At 46.3% G+C, this 19477-nt stretch overlaps 1 protein-coding gene across 4 annotated transcripts in view; it reads right to left on the bottom strand.

Moving 5' to 3' along the window:
• Positions 1–18201, bottom strand: part of LOC137623085 (serine/arginine-rich splicing factor 6-like) — a 63224-nt gene extending 45023 nt beyond the window's left edge. Inside the window, exons 1-4 of one of the 4 annotated variants that reach the window (XR_011040546.1) lie at positions 17804–18188; positions 15655–15929; positions 14845–15079; positions 7913–8003 (exon numbers count right to left, since the gene is read on the bottom strand). Coding sequence is in view for 2 of the 4 variants with exons in the window: in XM_068353741.1 (XP_068209842.1) it covers positions 14845–14850 (6 nt within the window). In the remaining 2 variants the exon portion in view is untranslated. Of the gene's footprint in view, positions 1–7912; positions 8004–14844; positions 15080–15654; positions 15930–17803 lie in introns of all 4 variants that reach the window. The other 3 variants (XR_011040547.1, XM_068353741.1, XM_068353740.1) reach the window with 3 other exon arrangements.
• Positions 18202–19477: the final 1276 nt, after the last annotated feature.

Genomic DNA, 19477 nt, shown 5'->3' on the forward strand with positions numbered 1-19477 from the left:
TCGGAGAGCACATTCCTTGGCCGAAATGAAACGAGCCGATAGGGGATGAGTGGACTCCGGTTCATCTCAGTATCTCCACTGTAAGATGAGAAAGTTGATATGAAGAGGTACCTCCCTGCTTGCTGAAATGAAAGTCACTACCGTGGAGTTGTCGTCCACGGAGTGACTCGCCAGGGTCTGTTGGAAGTGTTGAGGGGCCAGACTACGGCCTTCCTAGCAGATTGATGTGGAGGTACCCTTCTGGTTCTGACCATAAGCCTGATTTAGAATGTGGACCCCCACCCTTGTTTTGACGAGTCCGAAAACAGCATCAAATGAAGGGGAAGGGCGAGAAGATCCATTCCCTTGCAAAGGTTTCCATAGGTCAACTACCACTGCAGGTCCATTCGTTCCGCAGGTCCCAAAGGGACCAGAATGTCCGGGGAATCGTTGTCTTGATTCCACCGGGACTTGGGCCGCCGACGCAGGGATTTCATCCTGAGGTGGCCGTTGGAACTAGATTGGCCAGGAGGAAAGGTGACCTGGAAGGCGTAACCAAGATTGGGCTGGAAGCTCTCCTCGTCTGAGGAAAGGTTCTGCGACTCTCCTCAGCCTTGCTATCCTGCCATCTGATGGGAAGGCTTGGAGATTGGAGTCCAATATCATGCCTAGATATCCCAGTTGTAGAAATGGGAGCAGAGACGACTTCCCGAGAATTACCATGATCCCTAGATCTTGGCAAAGTCCCAGAAGCTTGTCTCGGTGTTGAGAAAGGGTCGATTCCGAGACTGCCTGGGATAGCCAGTCCTCCAGAAAGCGAAGGAGACGGAAGCCGCTCCTGTGTGGCCATGAAGATAACAGGGTGAAGATTCTGGAGGACACCTGAGGTGCTGCGGGGAGGTTGAAAAACACCGAACCTTGAACTGGTATAACTGTTGTCTAGGCTGAATTCCAAGTACTTCCTGGAAGACGGATGGATCGGGATCTGGAAGTACCCGTCCTTCAACTCCAGTGTGCACATGAAGAGTTGTGGTCACACTACAAGCCTGATTGGCTCTGCTGCTCCACGCTGAACGAAGTTTGTTTGACAAACTTGATCAGGGTAGAGAGGTCGAGACAGGTCTCCGGACTTCGGACGCTTTCTTACAAGAAAGAGTTGACTGAAGAAACCGTGGGGGTGAGCCGTCGATGACCTTTTGGAGATCCTCCTCTAGAGCATGGTCTCGATTCCTGCCCGAAGGGCTAGCCCCTCTGCCGATCCCATGGCATATGAGCTCGGCGACACTGGATTTGCTGTCAGCGGAGGTAGAGATGTAAAGAACGGGACACGATTCCTTGGCTGATCACGGAGATCGTGCAGGAATCGGCCCCGGGCTGCTGCCACTTGAGCCCGCAACCTTGGGTATACCCCCACCGGGGACCCTGCAAGGGGGTTGCCAATCCTAGCGTTTGCGGCCTTGGCCGCTCTCTCAGGATTATTGCTTCCCCAGAAGTACTTCCTGCCCTTCTTGCCTCTGACAGGAGGGGGCTGCTGTTTAGACACCTTGTCTTAGCTGCCGGGGCTGGTTCCGATGTCCTAGGCTGGCGAGGCTGTTGTTGTTGAGGCGCTGGAGGTTGTAGGGTCTGGATGCAAGCGCCTATGGAGGAGCGAACCGTGACTCGCTTTCTCCATCTCTCAGTTGTCCGTTCCCTGTCCTTGGGCTCAAAACCAGGTCTTTCCAAGAGTGGAAGAGTGTCTGAGCTTGCCGACATCCATTTGGGACTTCCGAGAGGAACATCTCGGTCACTGCATCTCAATGCTTCAACATCGAGTTTGCCCACAAGTTCGAAACTTGGTGAGCTGGGAAACGAGATGCTCGTGCCCGAGAGGAGGAAAGTTTCCATGACCTTCCTGGAGCTCTCCCTGGACAAAATCTCGGATCGCAGCAGGATGCGCAGAGATCCAAGCCAGGCAACCAGCCACGAAGTGGCTCGCATGGCACACTTTGCGGCTCTCTTCTGGTTTTAAGATCTCCGAAGATGAGAAAGTCACCAGCCGGGCGGAGAACTTCTCGAGAGAAGAACTCCCTGGGGAGGCCCTTCCACGGAATGGTGGAGAGGAAGGGCTAAAACCAGGTTCCCCCATGATCTCGAAGTACCTCCTCTGCTGACGGCTGACAGACGCAGTGTCAGCGACTCCCGCTAGGGGAAAGGGAATCGAACGATCCTGAGGAGTAGAGATGATGGGGACTGACCGAAAGGAAGAAGGATGTTGCCCAGACCTCTCTGAAGATCCTTCCTGCTCTTGTATGTGCCATGCTCTGCGTTTACGGGGCTTCCCGCCCTAGAAGATCGTGAACTGGAAGTACGCGCCCCAGATGACTCGCCAGGTTGCCCGTGTTACGATAACACGCTTCCCGCCTACGGGAATAGCGGTCGAAATCACCCTGGCGCTCGCGCTATGGCAAATCGTTGGTTCGCGCGCGGGCGAACGTGGGCATGCAGGCGCGTGGATGCGAGGGCGCGCAGACGAAAGTGCGCGTGGACACGCAGGTGAGGGCGAGCGCGGTTGAAAGGACGAGCGCTGGAGGTCGGGAGACCGATGGCGTGTAGGCAAGCAATGGCGCGTTGGCGAGCAATGGCGCGTTCGGCGAGCGATGGCTCGCTGGCGGGAATAGCGCTGGCGCTCGAGCGATGGAAAATCGCTGGTTCACGCGCGGGCGAACACAGGTTCGCGTGGGCGTAAGGGCGAGCGCAGGCGGCCGGGAGACCGATGGCGCGTAAGCGAGCGATGGCGCGACCTGGCGAGCGATGGCTCGTAGGCGGGCGAAGGCGCGTTGGCAAGCGATAGCGCGTGGTCAAGCGATGGCGTGGTCAAGCGATGGCGTGTTTGGCAAGCGATGGCGCGTTGGCAAGCGTTGGCGCGTTGGCAAGCGTTGGCGCGTTGGCAAGCGGTGGCGCATAGCTACCGCTCGCGTACACGAGAGTTAACGCGTGGGCGCGTAGGAAACCTAGAACGATTGAAGCGTTGGCGTTGAAAACGCTTGTGCGCAGGCGATGAATTGCACGGGCGCGTAGAGGATCGCTGGTGCGTAAGGAGAGCCCAGGGATGCCTGTGAGCGCCTGTGCGCTAACTTAGGTATCTCTTGGGCGGCGGTGAAGTAGAGGCGCTGTAAGTCCAGAAGAACCTGTAAGCGCCTGTGCGCTAGCGAAGGAACTGCGTGACGAGGCAAGAACCAGGAGATCGTAGGAGCGTAGTTGTGTGGCCAGCTGAGAAAAGCGCGGCCAGACGTATGAGAGATCGTCGGCGAGGAGGCGAAGGAATAACTCCTTGCCTGCGCTCATATCCTTAGATCATGGGCGCGTGGGCGAACGATGGCGCGTATGTGCACATCAGGAAAATGTCCTTGCCTGCGCCCAGATCCGAAGATCATGGGCGCGTGGGCGAACGATGGCGCGTATGCGCATATCAGGAAGGTGTGGAGTTCAATGAAGAACAACCTCCCTGCTTGTGCCCAGATCCGGAGATCATGGGCGCGAGGGCGAACGTTGGCGCGCAATGCGCACATCAGGAAAGGGTGACCAGATGTGCGCTGGCGAGCAGGCGATCGTGGGCATTCAGGAGACCGTAGGTGCGCATGGCGCATAGCCACACAGAAGGATTCAGAAGAGTTGGCGATCAGGAGTTGATTCAGCAGAAGTCTGGTCCATAGCAGGAGACTTGCGCCCAGATCCGGAGATCGTAGGTGCGAGGGCGCGCATTGCGCACATCAGGAATATTTGTGAATTACTGCGCGCTCGAACGAGGTAGCACAGGTAAAAAAAACCTGGCACAAAAGGTTTGGAAAACGGGGTCGAGGCGCCCACAGCGCTACTGCGTCCAGGAACGGAGAAGGAAGACAAGAAGATCTGGCAGATGTCGAAGATCGCAGGTCTAGAGAAGCAGCAGCAACAGTCTGTTCTCGTCGAGGAGGATCCTCTGCGGCTGAAGATGAGGACGACCACGGACAGGAGCACCATCATCAGTCCTCCGAAGAGGAGTCTCTGTTAGTGAACTCCCCCGAGGGGGAGAGACACTCCCAGGAGAGACCGTTGGACTCAGCTGCCCCCTCGAAGATGTTCGGAGGGGGAAACTGAGCCTTCAGCAACAACAGCAGTAGGGAGTCCTCCGAAGAGGAGTCTCTCTTAGGGCCGTTGGATCAGCAAGCTGACCATAAAGAGCAACCCTCCGAAGAGGAGCTCCTGCATTTGCTCAGCCCCTTGAGCGTAGCTGCAAGTGTGACCGCTCAGCAGCAAGAGCAAAATCGCACGAACACCATGGTCCGGCCTTGCAACCGCTGAGCCCCTTGAGCATGGTTACAAAAGCGGTAGGTCAGCACCAAGAGCATAACCGCCCGAGGACCAGAAAAAAATTAAGGTAGGAGAAGAAACCCCCCTGAAGGGGAAAAAACTCATACCTGGGAAGGGAAGAACCTACCCAAGGAGGCAAACCTCCTGAACTAAGGAGCTGACAGTTGTCACGGGAGAACTTCTAGGAGAAGGAACACGCCCATGACGAAGTCGTAGAGGAGGCGGCAACGGCAGACTCCCCAGGACCCAACAGGACAGCTCTGCTTCGTAGGCACATTAGGCAAACGAAAAAACTAGATAGTTAACTGTGAAAATAAAACAATTGGTTAACATTAATTCCCCCGGGGGAACTCCGAAGAGGAACCCCCGCGGGAAAAGAATAATAAGAATCACACACAGGAATGCGCCCTCCTTCCCCACTGCCACTCACGGGAAGGGGGAGGGAAGGTGGAGAACTGTAACAAAACAGAATTAAAACAATTATAAATATGTAATTCAACTAAGAATGTTACTAATCGTAAGAACGAATGAACCCCGAAGGGAAGCGTTCTACACAGAAGCTGAAAAGTTAACAAATGCAATTAGATTTAAATAAAAAAATAATTGGAACAAAATAAACGCAAGCAATTCAACCCGCAACAGGAAGGAAGATACCGTAATACGTAATAATAATAAAAGGGTGAACGAACTCAAGGAGAGAGAGAGAGAGAGACCGTAGTCAAACAAAACTCCCAAGTTCCCCGTAGGGAAGGAGGAACAGCGGAGAAACATATTAGTAAGTAGAGTCCAGCGATGACGATTCCCCAAGGCGCCCGCCGAAGGGAGACCGAAGGACCAAGGGAGAGATCGCGACCCATGAAAAGTCACCGTAGTGGCCTGAGACCACACGGAGAAGTTATCGTACAATGAGTGGACTTCCTACACACACACACAGCACAAACACTGAAAAGGAAACTTACTGTATTTCTATACTCAAATATATACATAAACATAAGAATATTTACATATAAATTAAGTATAAGAAAAGTAAGTAATTAGTAAGACAAAGCATTAATGGCTACCATGCGAGGACAGGACAGAGACGTCTGTTCATTGTCCGAGCCAAAAGTGGAGTGAAGCAGTTCACCGGTGTGTGAGGGGGGAGGGGTAGCTAGCTACCACTCCCCTACCCCCCTGCTAACTAGCGCGGGAGTAATACACCCTCGTTAAATTCTAATGGCTCGTCCTTTCAGCTACGCCGAAAGTAAACCCTATGTAAATACTGTGGTTTGTATTTCGGTTACGGAACAAACAAAATTTTCCTAAATACCTAGATGAAAAATCAAACCTTTGTTCTCTAGTCTTGGGTAGTCCCATAGCCTCTTCACCATGGTCTTCCACTGTCTTGGGTTAGAGTTCTCTTGCTTGAGGGTACACTCGAGCACACTATTTTATCTTATTTCTCTTCCTCTTAATATTTGGAAGTTTTTCTATATTTTATATATGATAGATTTATTGATATGTTATTATTCATAAACTTCTCTTGTAATATATTTCCTTTCCTCCCTGAGCTATTTTCCCTATTAGGGCCCTTTGGTTTATAGCATCCTGTTTTTCCAACCAGAGTTGCAGCTAAGCAAGTAATAATAACAATAATAATAAAAATCTCCATCGTTTCTCCCCCAAAATTAAACTAATGCCTAATACTACCTTACATTCTTCTACAATTCAAACATCCCAATACTCTTTACCCTGGAATAGATACTAATAGGAATAATTAAATCAAAATATTCACAAGAACTGCAAATATCATATAAGACCGAAAACAAAGTAACATAAGTTAAAAGCCAAACTAGAGGGGCGCTCAGTAGAGCACAGACCTCCGCCACGGCAGCTTATTTCTTGACCTTTGGCTCGATCTTTTTTTACCTTAACATGTATTACTTGGCGTGGATTTTCATACACTCAAATATGAACCAAGTCTGAAGTCTCTGTGACATCAATGTCCAAACTTAGGGCTGATTACCTGAATTGGACATTTTGCTTGACCGTGACCTTGACCTTCCAAAATTTAATACAATTTTCAGCTGTTTACATAATGGCTAACCGCTGTAAGATTCATTACTCTACGATTAAAATTTTGACCAGGAAGCTGTTCACAAACAAAAAACACACACAAATTACAAACACAAAAACAGGGGCGGAAACATAACGTCCCTCCAACTTCGTTGGCGGAGGTAATAAACCTTTGTCCTCTCATAGAAGACTTATCTCAAAGACGGAGGAAATTCCTGTACGCAAAACAGCTACTTTAATTCGAGGAATGTCCAAGCACTTAGACCTGTATAATGAGTCGAAGAAGTAACTCCTGTCAACCTCCTACAAACCTGGGGAAAATATATCCCAAGTGATAGGTTTCTGCCAACACTTAACAGACGGTCATGGAAGAAAGTATATCCTTAAAGGATATGGTCTCTGAAAAAGTTTCTCATTTAAAAAAATGGGCTTGCATACGCCTGTCCATCCTCTCCCTTGTATGGAATGATCTTCCTCATCGGTGGAACTTCAAACGTTCAAACTTGCAACGAATGTTTTTATGTTGAACAGAAGTAGAAGTCAAGGATTTCCTGGCTGGCGGCGATGAAACCACAGGAGAAGACTGAGGATTTTTTCCTACAGTACGTAAAGACTTGCTGATGGTCGTCATATCCTGCGCTCTTTCTGCAGGTGGAACAGCAGAAGAGAAGGGCATAGCAGTAGGAGTCCTGGACGTCCTAACGTCTACTAACATTTTTCTGCAGCTTCTATGAACAAGGATTACCATTGAAGCCACAATTTCCTCAGGTCCAAGTCCCTGCAGACATCGTTGTCGTTCATCATGAAGGGGGGCGAACGACAAGGAGGCAGGGGAAGGTGATACTCCTACCTCTCTTGAAGCCTGCCCCAAGGTCAAATGGGGTCTCCTCCTTCTTTGGTGTTCCTCCAGAGGACTCTGCTCTAAAGGAAGCCAAAGAAAGCAGCACTAAGAGAACCAGAAGGCGAGAAGGAGGAGCTAAAGAGCATCCTCAGCGGCAGTTTTGGCATGACCACCTCTAAAGTCGAGGAGTCTCTCTAGGGCTACTTCCTCCTCCTCCTACCACACTCAGACCATTCCAAAGGAGGTCATCACCTACACTCTTGACAGGGGCACGACTGAGAGCACTCATGAGCCTTGCACAAAGGACAAATGAGATTGGGGTCCACAGAAGTCCGACTCGTAAACCTTCTGCAAGTGCAGCCAGGCTTAACTAAGGCAGATTTGCATGTCTGCAACTGGGTTTTCCACCAGAAGAAGACAGCAAATACACTTTTAAAAAACAAAAAAAGCATAAAATGATTAAAAATAGCCAATGTTAAGGACACAGAGTATATCACTACTACACAGTAGCTGAATTCAAAGTAGCTGCTCATTGGTCTGCCAATTAGGTGGGACTTCCTGGCCACCCAGCAGTAACTGCCACTATCTCTATAAATTTTAACAGCCGAGTTTCTGTTTCGCTGAATCCCACTCCTATGAATAAATGATGGTTTGTATTTGAGTAAGAATAGTCTTCCTTATAACAAAGACTTACTACAAAATACTCACAAATCAAAGAATAAAAAATAGGTTCTTGAAATAAACGACATTCCTGGAAAATACAGAACTGTCCACACATAGTTGACACAAATGCTCACACCTGGAAAAATGAGAGGAATTTACTGTAACTCACGCTACACTATATAGTACTAGGATCTTTATAATTATAATACAAAACCAGTGCTCTTAAAACTATACAGTATTGCTGGTTATTGTATCAAAATCCTGTTGTAAAAAATGTTATTTTCATTAGTAAAATAAATTTTTGAATATACTTACCCGATGATCATGTAGCTGTCAACTCCGTTGCCCGACAGAAATCTACGGTCGGGATACGCCAGCGATCGCTATCCAGGTGGGGGTGTGCTCAACAGCGCCATCTGTGGTCAGGTACTCAAGTACTTCTTGTCAACAAGACCTCAATTTTCTCCTCGGTCCACTGGTTCTCTATGGGGAGGAAGGGTGGGTCCTTTAAATCATGATCATCGGGTAAGTATATTCAAAAATTTATTTTACTAATGAAAATAACATTTTTCAATATTAATCTTACCCGATGATCATGTAGCTGATTCACACCCAGGGTGGTGGGTGGAGACCAGCATACATGTTAACAAAGAAGCTAAGTATCCCGTATTTCATTTTATTAGTTATTCAAAATAACAAATATAAAATAAATAAGTACCTGGTAAGGAAGTCGACTTGAACCATTACTCTGCCTTTATTAAGTACGTCTTCCTTACTGAGCGTAGCGGTCCTCTTAGGATGCTGAACGACTCTTAGGTGCTGAAGTATAAAGGGCTGCAACCCATACTAAAGGACCTCATCACAACCTCTAACCTAGGCGCTTCTCAAGAAAGAATTGACCACCCGCCAAATCAACCAGGATGCGGAAGGCTTCTTAGCCGACCGTACAACCCAAAACAACAATAAAAAGTATTCAAGAGAAAGGTTAAAAAGGTTATGGGATTATGGGAATGTAGTGGCTGAGCCCTCACCTACTACTGCACTCGCTGCTACGAATGGTCCCAGGGTGTAGCAGTTCTCGTAAAGAGACTGGACATCTTTGAGATAGAATGATGCGAACACTGACTTGCTTCTCCAATAGGTTGCATCCATAACACTCTGCAGAGAACGGTTCTGTTTGAAGGCCACTGAAGTAGCCACAGCTCTCACTTCATGTGTCCTTACCTTCAGCAAAGCAAGGTCTTCTTCCTTCAGATGAGAATGAGCTTCTCTAATCAGAAGCCTGATGTAGTAAGAAACTGCGTTCTTAGACATTGGTAGCGAAGGCTTCTTGACAGCACACCATAAGGCTTCTGATTGTCCTCGTAAAGGTTTTGACCTTCTTAGATAGTACCTAAGAGCTCTGACTGGGCAAAGTACTCTCTCCAGTTCGTTCCCCACCAAGTTGGACAGGCTAGGGATCTCGAACGATTTAGGCCAAGGACGTGAAGGAAGCTCGTTTTTAGCCAAAAAACCGAGCTGCAAGGAACATGTAGCCGTTTCCGATGTGAAACCTATGTTCCTGCTGAAGGCGTGGATCTCACTTACTCTTTTAGCTGTTGCTAAGCATACGAGGAAAAGAGTTTTTAATGTGAGGTCCTTAAAAGAGGCTGATTGGAGCGGTTCAAATCTGGATGACATAAGGAACCTTAGGACCACGTCTAGATTCCAGCCTGGAGTGGACAACCGACGTTCCTTTGAGGTCTCAAAAGACCTAAGGAGGTCCTGTAGATCTTTGTTGGTGGAAAGATCCAAGCCTCTGTGGCGGAAAACCGCTGCCAACATACTTCTGTAACCCTTGATCGTAGGAGCTGATAGGGATCTAACGTTCCTTAGATGTAACAGGAAGTCAGCAATCTGGGTTACAGTGGTACTGGTTGAGGAAACTGCATTGGCCTTGCACCAGTTTCGGAAGACTTCCCATTTAGACTGATAGACTCTGAGAGTGGATGTCCTCCTTGCTCTGGCAATCGCTCTGGCTGCCTCCTTCGAAAAGCCTCTAGCTCTTGAGAGTCTTTCGATAGTCTGAAGGCAGTCAGACGAAGAGCGTGGAGGCTTGGGTGTACCTTCTTTACGTGAGGTTGACGCAGAAGGTCCACTCTTAGAGGAAGAGTCCTGGGAACGTCGACCAGCCATTGCAGTACCTCTGTGAACCATTCTCTCGCGGGCCAGAGGGGAGCAACCAACGTCAGCCGTGTCCCTTTGTGAGAGGCGAACTTCTGAAGTACCCTGTTGACAATCTTGAACGGCGGGAATGCATACAGGTCGAGATGGGACCAATCCAGCAGAAAGGCATCCACGTGAACTGCTGCTGGGTCTGGAATCGGAGAACAATACAATGGGAGCCTCTTGGTCATCGAGGTAGCGAACAGATCTATGGTTGGCTGACCCCACAGGGCCCAAAGTCTGCTGCAAACATTCTTGTGAAGGGTCCACTCTGTGGGGATGACTTGACCCTTCCGGCTGAGGCGATCTGCCATGACATTCATATCGCCCTGAATGAACCTCGTTACCAGCGTGAGCTTTCGATCTTTTTACCAAATGAGGAGGTCCCTTGCGATCTCGAACAACTTCCTCGATTGAGTCCCCCCCTACTTGGAGATGTAAGCCAAGGCTGTGGTGTTGTCGGAGTTCACCTCCACCACCTTGTTTAGCTGGAGGGACTTGAAGTTTATCAAGGCCAGATGAACCGCCAACAACTCCTTGCAATTGATGTGAAGTGTCCTTTGCTCCTGATTCCATGTTCCCGAACATTCCTGTCCGTCCAATGTCGCACCCCAGCCCGAGTCTGATGCGTCCGAGAAGAGACGGTGGTCGGGGGTCTGAACAGCTAAAGATAGACCTTCCTTGAGAAGAATGCTGTTCTTCCACCACGTTAGAGTAGACCTCATCTCTTCGGAAACAGGAACTGAGACCGTCTCTAGCGTCATGTCCTTTATCCAGTGAGCAGCTAGATGATACTGAAGGGGGCGGAGGTGGAGTCTCCCTAACTCGATGAACAGGGCCAGCGATGAAAGTGTCCCTGTTAGACTCATCCACTGCCTGACTGAGCATCGGTTCCTTCTCAGCATGCTCTGGATGCACTCTAGGGCTTGGTTGATCCTTGGGGCCGACGGAAAAGCCCGAAAAGCTCGACTCTGAATCTCCATACCCAGGTAAACAATGGTCTGGGATGGGACGAGCTGGGACTTCTCTAAATTGACCAGGAGGCCCAGTTCCTTGGTCAGATCCATAGTCCATCTGAGATTCTCCAGACAGCGACGACTTGTGGGAGCTCTTAAAAGCCAGTCGTCTAAATAGAGGGAGGCTCTGATGTCTGCCAAGTGAAGGAATTTCGCAATATTCCTCATCAGTCTCGTAAACACAAGAGGTGCCGTGCTTAGGCCAAAGCACAGGGCTTGGAACTGGTACACAACCTTTCCAAAGACGAATCTTAGGAAAGGTTGGGAGTCTGGATGGATGGGGACGTGAAAGTATGCGTCTTTCAGGTCTAACGAGACCATCCAGTCCTCCTGCCTGACCGCTGCTAGGACCGACTTCGTCGTCTCCATCGTGAACGTCTGCTTGGTGACATAAGCATTGAGAGCACTGACGTCCAGCACCGGTCTCCAACCTCCTGTCTTCTTGGCTACCAGGAAGAGACGGTTGTAAAAGCCCGGGGATTGATGATCCCGGACTATGACCACTGCTTCCTTCTGTAGCAAGAGCGACACCTCTTGTTGCAACGCTAGCCTCTTGTCCTTCTCCTTGTAGTTGGGAGAGAGGTTGATGGGAGATGTAGCTAGAGGGGGATTGAGGCAGAACGGAATTCTGTATCCCTCCCTTAGCCACTTCACAGACTGAGCGTCTGCACCTCTGCTCTCCCAAGCTTGCCAGAAGGTCTTGAGTCTGGCTCCTACTGCTGTCTGGAGAGAAAGGCAGTCAAAACTTGCCTTTTGCGGACTTGGAACCCTTCTTGGACTTGCCACGGTGACTGTCTGCACGGGTACCTCCTCTGCTGGAGGTTCTGCCACGAAAGGGCGGGATGAACCTAGAAGCAGGTGTATCAACTGCTGCAGGGCGGAAGGGTCTAGGCACGGAAGGTAAGGATTTAGCCTTACGTGCAGAAGAAGCCATGAGGTCATGAGTATCCTTCTGGATGAGAGAGGCAGCCATCCCCTTAATCAACTCCTCCGGAAACAGACACTTGGAGAGAGGAGCAAACAGCAACTCTGACTTCTGGCAAGGAGTGATACCAGCAGATAAGAAGGAGCACAGATGTTCTCTCTTCTTGAGGACTCCTGAAACATATGAAGCCGCAAGTTCACCAGACCCATCCCGAATTGCCTTGTCCATGCTAGACATGATCAGCATGGCTGAGTCCTTATCTGAAGGGGAAGTCTTCCTGCTTAAGGCTCCCAAACACCAATCGAGGAAGTTGAATATCTCGAAGGCACGAAAGACTCCCTTCAACATATGATCAAGATCTGAAAAGGACCAGCAGATCTTCGAACGTCTCATAGCCAACCTGCGGGGAGAGTCAACCAGACTTGAGAAGTCGGCCTGGGCAGAGGCAGGAACCCCCAAGCCAGGTTCCTCTCCCGTGGCATACCAGACGCTCGACTTAGAAGCCAGCTTGGGAGGAGGAAACACAAAAGAGGTCCTTCTCAGTTGCTTCTTGGAATGCAACCAGTCCCCCATAACCCTCAAAGCTCTCCTAGATGATCTGGCGAGAACAAGCTTGGTGAAGGCAGGCGCAGCAGACTGCATGCCCAGAGCAAACTCGGAGGGAGGAGAACGAGGGGTTGCAGACACAAAGTGTTCAGGATACAAGTCCCTGAACAAAGCAAGGACTTTGCGAAAGTCTAAGGAGGGCGGCGAAGACTTGTGTCCTTCAACATCAGAGTGAGGATCATCCAGATGAGCAGCTTCATCATCCGATACATCATCATCCGAAAGTTGAGTTGTGAGAGGCAAAGGCAGAGCAGCAAGCTGAACGGCGGAATCCTGCAGAACGGGTGCATGCGTACCTGCGGATCCATCATCATGCCTCTGCTGGACAGTCTGCGAGCTGGCAACAACAAAAGCAGAGGGCTGGTGTGTGGGAGGGTCTGCGGTGGGCTGAGGAGCATGCGGTATGGTATGCAGAGCATGCTGTAAAGTATGCGGCTCATGCTGCACGGTATGCGGAGCATGCTGTAAGGTCTGCAGAGCATGCTGCATGGGCTGAGGAGAATGCCGCATAGTGCTGGAACCCGGCAACTCCTGATGCGGCAGCTCACGCATGTTAGCAGATGGTGCAGCAAGAACATGCGTCTGGCAGTGAGGACTGCGCATCGGTGGAGGAGCTCTCACAGGTGGGGTGTGGGAGCAGGCAGCCGCAGTATCTGCTGAGCGCACAACCTCTGCGGGTTGTAGGTTAACAGGAGAGGTGTTAACCTTCTCGGCATGATACTCCTGCATAAAAGCCGCAAGCTGAGACTGCATAGTCTGCAGCATGGACCACTTAGGGTCTACTGTGGTTGGAGCAACAACAGACGGAGCAGAGGCCTGTTGAGGGACCACTCTACCTCTCTTGGGAGGTGTGCAGTCATCAGATGACTGCGGCGAGTCCGAACTGACCCAGTGGCTACACCTGGGCCGTTGGACTAGCTCGGAAGGGACCTTACGTTTGAGCGGTCGTGAGACCTTGGTCCACCGTTTCCTCCTGGAAACCTCTTCCACAGACGAGGAATGTAAGGGCTCATTCGTCTGTAAGTGGATGGGACGATCCTTAGCAGATACGTCCGCAACCACTGAGGATACATCTGTGCGCCGATCAAGGCCTGCCGAACCCTTTGGTCCTTCGACATTGCTTCTCCCCTGGGCTTGGGAGCTTGCAAGAGGTCCCGGACTGGGAGGACGACTGGCACGCACAGATGTACCCTCATGCGCAACACTGACACTGACACTATGCACATCACTAGCACTAACACTTCCCACTGCACTCTTCGCTTTCAGCTCTCTGACATCTGCCAAGAGCTGATTGCGGTCACTAACCAACGACTCCACCTTATCACCGAGAGCCTGAATGGCACGCAACATATCAGCCATTGCAGGCTGAGCACTCGTAGCAGGTTCGGGGGTCACCACCACAGGGGAAGGAAAAGGTTGAGGGGCATGGGGAGAGGAAAAATCCACAGAGCGAGAAGAACTCCTCCTATCTCTCTCCTTCTCTAACCTACGTGCATATCTGAGGAATTCATTAAAATCGAATTCCGAAAGCCCAGCACATTCGCCACATCGATCTTCCAATTGGCAGGATTTTCCCCTACAATTGGAACATACGGTGTGAGAATCTATAGAGGCCTTCGGAAGACGCCTAGTACAAGTCCTAACACTACATTGCCTGTATTTAGGAACTTGGGAATGGTCAGACATCTTGAATTTAGAGGTAGTCAAGGGGGAATTCCAAAATTAAGCAAAGATCGTTAACCAATGAATCAAATTAATTCCAAAAGCTTGCTAAGCTAAGGATAAAGCTTCCTGAACAGCGAAGGCTAAACTTCAGAGCAAATACATCACCAAATCGTGAACAAAAGACTCCAAAATCAACAGCGTATCCATGTAGGTCTTGCCGGCGGCACGACAGAGGAAAAATTGAGGTCTTGTTGACAAGAAGTACTTGAGTACCTGACCACAGATGGCGCTGTTGAGCACACCCCCACCTGGATAGCGATCGCTGGCGTATCCCGACCGTAGATTTCTGTCGGGCAACGGAGTTGACAGCTACATGATCATCGGGTAAGATTAATATTGAAAATTATGAAATATGAAACAGCGCTGCTTTATAATTGACTGGTTTTGTAAAACAGAAAATCAAAGTGCTCTAAAAAACTATAATATTACTACAGGTTATGGTATCAAAAGCCTATAGAAATGATGAAATAAAACATAGTAATGCTGTGTACACCACCCACCTTCATAATATCTTTTATTTCATTTTCACATCTCTGGAATCAAGTGTAAGCAGATTTTTTGTTCACTCTTGAAGTGATTCTATATTACGATAACTGGTTCCTATAGCCTCCTGTTTAGCTTCAGCAGCGAAAGCCTTCCACTCGCTTACTGAGAAAGATCTTGACTTCATTCAGCTCATAGATGTGCATTTCCTTAGACGTACACGTCCGACTAGAACAGTGTTCGTATTGTTGACTGCAAAATACATTAAACAGTTATTAATATTAGCTAAGCTACAATCCTAGTTGGAAAAGCAAGATGCTATACGCCCAAGGGCTCCAACAGGGAAAAAGAGCCCAGTGAGGTAAGGAAATAAGGAAATAAATAAACGATATGAAAAATAATGAACAATTAAAATAATATATATCAAAACAGTAACATCAAAATAAATCTTTCATATATAAACTATATAAAGACTTATGTCAGCCTGTTCAACATAAAAATATTTGCTGCAGGTCTGAACTTTTGAAGTTCTACCGATTTAACTACCCGATTAGGAAAATCATTCCACAACTTGGTCACAGCTCGAATGAAACTTATAGAGTACAGTGAAGTATTGAGCCTCATGATGGAAAAGGTGTGACTATTAGAATGAACTGCATGGCTAATATTACGAACATGCATAACGAACTAATTGAACGACGAACCATAATTATAATTATTTATTACTACTATCAAGACAAAAATAAGTTTCTATAGTAGTCATGTAGTATCAAAGGCCTTGCAAGCAATTGGAATTCAATAAATATAGTCTGCATTATGTTCCATACCTGAAGACTTTCATCTTTCTATGGTTTTCATTGCTTCACACATCTCCAGAGGTTTCTCGACCGATCTTGGATAGTTCTCCAACTCTGAGAACCTAATATGTGCAGGGAGACTCCTTATTAGATACGTCATCCATACTGATAATTTAATCCTCTCGTCACCCAGGTTCATCCATGGATGACCATGTCAAAACGCATCTGAACCCTAGCCTGATTGAGAGGTTCTTCCCTTCGTGAGGTACTCGGCTTTCGGAGCACCTGTCCGAGGGATTTTCTTTCTGAAATTACCATAATGACAATACATGTGCCACACAGCATTAGAGACTATCATTAAATACATATATGGTATATAGGACTATTCCCTAAGCCACATAAGTTTAGGCCATTCTCAGTTAAGGTACTCTAGATTTCAATAAAATATAAAACCAGGTATCTAAGTTTAGAATATGCAAACTATTTCTGTATGGATCATCAATGATATACTAGTCTTAGATCAAGCTTCATCCCAAATATTGAATAGTAAAGCACAGATGGTCGACTGAAGAGCAGTTGAGTACAGTATTACCGAGTGCCCATCTATGTTCAAAAGCACGCATTTCTAACAGGTCGATTTACAGGTGCACTTCTTCCGAGAAACACACCCCTCAGGCAATTTGATTCCTAAGGTGTGCACCCTACCCTTCCTTCAATACGTCCGAGAACACACGCATCTCTGGAGGCAGGAAGTCGAGTGTAACTCCTTCAAAACGCACACTATTTTATATATATATATACTGTATATATATATATATATATATATATATATATATATATATATATATATATATATATATAAATATTATTTCAATATCCTAAATCCATCCGTGGGCATGAATTAGAACTAATAATTTGCAACAGAAATTCCTATAAATTTGATAGATACAGGAGTCAGGAGTTACGAAAAGCACGTAGCCATAACTGTAATAATAAGAGAGCCTTTGTATAATAACGGACAGGGCCTCTTGCATGCATAGAACACTACTTAATCTAAACTTCCCCACTTAACCTAACCTACAAGCCATGTCCTTACCTACTTATCTATGAGAGGGCTAACACCACCCGGCGATCCCACTTAGACTGAGGTATTTTTAGTGATAGGGTTGAACAGAAGGGAGTTAAGGGGACATATCTGTCATCATACATACACCCCTAAAAGGAGTCAAAATATTACAAGCTCACATAAATATTTAACAAAGAACAAAAGAACGCTTATAATAAGCCTTGCAATTAAAGCAATGGCCTTTAGAAAGGGATAGAGGAACCTACATAGTGGAGTATTTCAAGATGCAAAGCCGCTGGCTTGTCCCTTATGACTCCTAATATGGAACTCTTGCCACAATTTAGGTCCTACTTCGTAAAATAGGTTACAATAAATGGCATAATTACTCGGTAGGCCTAAGTTAGAGGAACATATCCAAGATGAGGTTCATTTGCTAATTACTCAGGGGAAGCTTAGATATCCGCATGGGAGCCTTTGTATATTAGCGGCCAGTTCCTCCCGCATGCATTAAAAATGGGGACCAACTGACATAAACTTCGGCCCACTAACCTAACCTACAAGCCATGTCCTTACGTACTTATCTAACGGCGGGGGAGGGGCTAACGGCCCCTCTGCGACCCCCCCACCCCTTACACTGCCATCATACATACACACAGGTGATTGGAAATCAATGATGGGTGCATTTGTAGACTAGTGGACATAGGCTCAAATAAGAGAAAATTGGATTCCTATTTTATCAAATACAAGATATTACGGCCACCAGACTATTTACTTCATTGGGTGGGTGAGCCCACTGTTCTACAAATTACCTTAATGGCCTTACTTTTGCCGTGAAATTGGTTTGGAACAAGATAATGTCACCCATAATGTATATATTTGTTTTATAATAAGACCTTATTTTATACATATTCGTAGATTACAATTAAAATAAACCACACAATATAAGAATTTCATAATATAAGGCTATAATAAAAAAAAGGTTTTTAACCAAAACTTGTCCGAACTTTTTAACTCGTTTAAAAATGCCTTAAATAATCTTTTAATAGGACAAATCCTGAGATATTTATGAAGTTAAGGATTCTAACTTAAAATTAAAGTTATATTCTCACTCACCATCCTCACATATAGTTCGAAATAACGGGAAATGTTTGATTTTTTTTTAAGGAGAGAATAGACGTACTTAATCCAAAACATTCGTAAACAAACTTTTGTAAACAAACACATGGCTCCCAAATGTATAACCAGAGTTTCGAACTATTTCATTGTGTAATATATTGAGGACATTAAAGCACAAATAATACAAATATTACAATTTTTGATACAAATCAAGTCAAATAAACCCTAAAAATTAAAAAAATATATTAATTTTCTTCGCACTTCGAAAAAAAAGGAAATCAAACGTTTTAAACAAATGGCTCCCCGACAACTTAATCAAAGAAGTGGCGTACATAACTTTGGTACCACTAATGAAAATTTTATTAAAATTGAGCCAAAATGTAGAAAATAATTATCAGTTTTTTTTTGTAACTTGAGAATTCAAATTCCGATACAAATGTATTTCATTAACGTTGAAAATCAATTACAGTTGGTTAATGTCTAGAACTTGTACCATTAATGAAAATATTATTAAAATTGAGGCAAAAGTGTCACAAAACTTAGAAAAAATTATCCAAATACTTTTTCATAATTTAGAAATTTAAATTCCGATACAAACGTATCTATTAAACGTTGAAAAATCAATTATTATTTTAGTGAATAGAGCGGCTTAATGCCTCTCTCCAACATGGCATCTCCATACTGGCTGACAGTCGGCCAGTTTAGTCAGCTAGTATATCATTGACGCATAAAAGGGTGATTTCGACAATTGTTTTAATAAAATACGGATAATTAGCGTGAATAAATAAGATTGAAATAATAATGATTACATAAAAATATGAATTTGATTCGATTAATTCCCAGACTTACGTTTCTTCTTGAGAATTCCTGTAAGTACTCTATATACGAGAAACATATTTCAGGTCCTGTAGGAGTCACAATGTTTCCACATGTGATAGGACCAGGAAAACAGCTCCAAACAGTCAGTTATTAATGCAGCATGGTTAAAATACTAAACCTAAAGAACATTCTAGTTTTAAAACAAAATCTCACAGTTAGGACAAACTGTTTAAGAGGCTATTGACAGTAGACTGCAGGAGGGAGACTTCTTAGCACTATTATATACATGTCAATATTTTCTATGGTTCGGGAAAACTATTATTGGCAGAGTAATACGTCAAAATTTACCAACTTCTGGGCAGTGTTACGTGACCTACCGTATCCTGCAGCCCTATGAAATTATCCCTAAGTTCATCATATTGTTCCTAAGTTTCTTGTTTTCTGCCTTCAAGTTTTTGAAACTTCCCCCCCCCCCCCCGGCATCTTCTACAAAACCATCGGGCATGTTTAGATTCGCCAATTCTCTTAAATTCACTTCTGTCTAGTTGTCCACAGCCTATGTGGAACCATACATCACACAAATCACATTCTATAGCTTCTTGGTTTGATCTTACCCCTTTTTTGCACCATCTGCGGTCCTTTGGACCAGCCATGGTTTCTCCTTGAATATTCTTCCTCTCCTTTTCCCCCTTTCACTTCCTTCTTTCTCACACACTCACCCACTGCACCTTTCACTGATTCTCTCTTAGACACCATGTTTAATATCTTTTGAGCTTGAGTATGTTATTCTAGAGGCTTTTCAATTATCAGAACACACAATCACTACACTTTTTTTATCTTACCAGTTTCTAT

Source organism: Palaemon carinicauda, chromosome 30 (genome assembly GCF_036898095.1).
Source record: "Palaemon carinicauda isolate YSFRI2023 chromosome 30, ASM3689809v2, whole genome shotgun sequence".
Classification (NCBI taxonomy): Eukaryota; Metazoa; Arthropoda; class Malacostraca; order Decapoda; family Palaemonidae; genus Palaemon; species Palaemon carinicauda.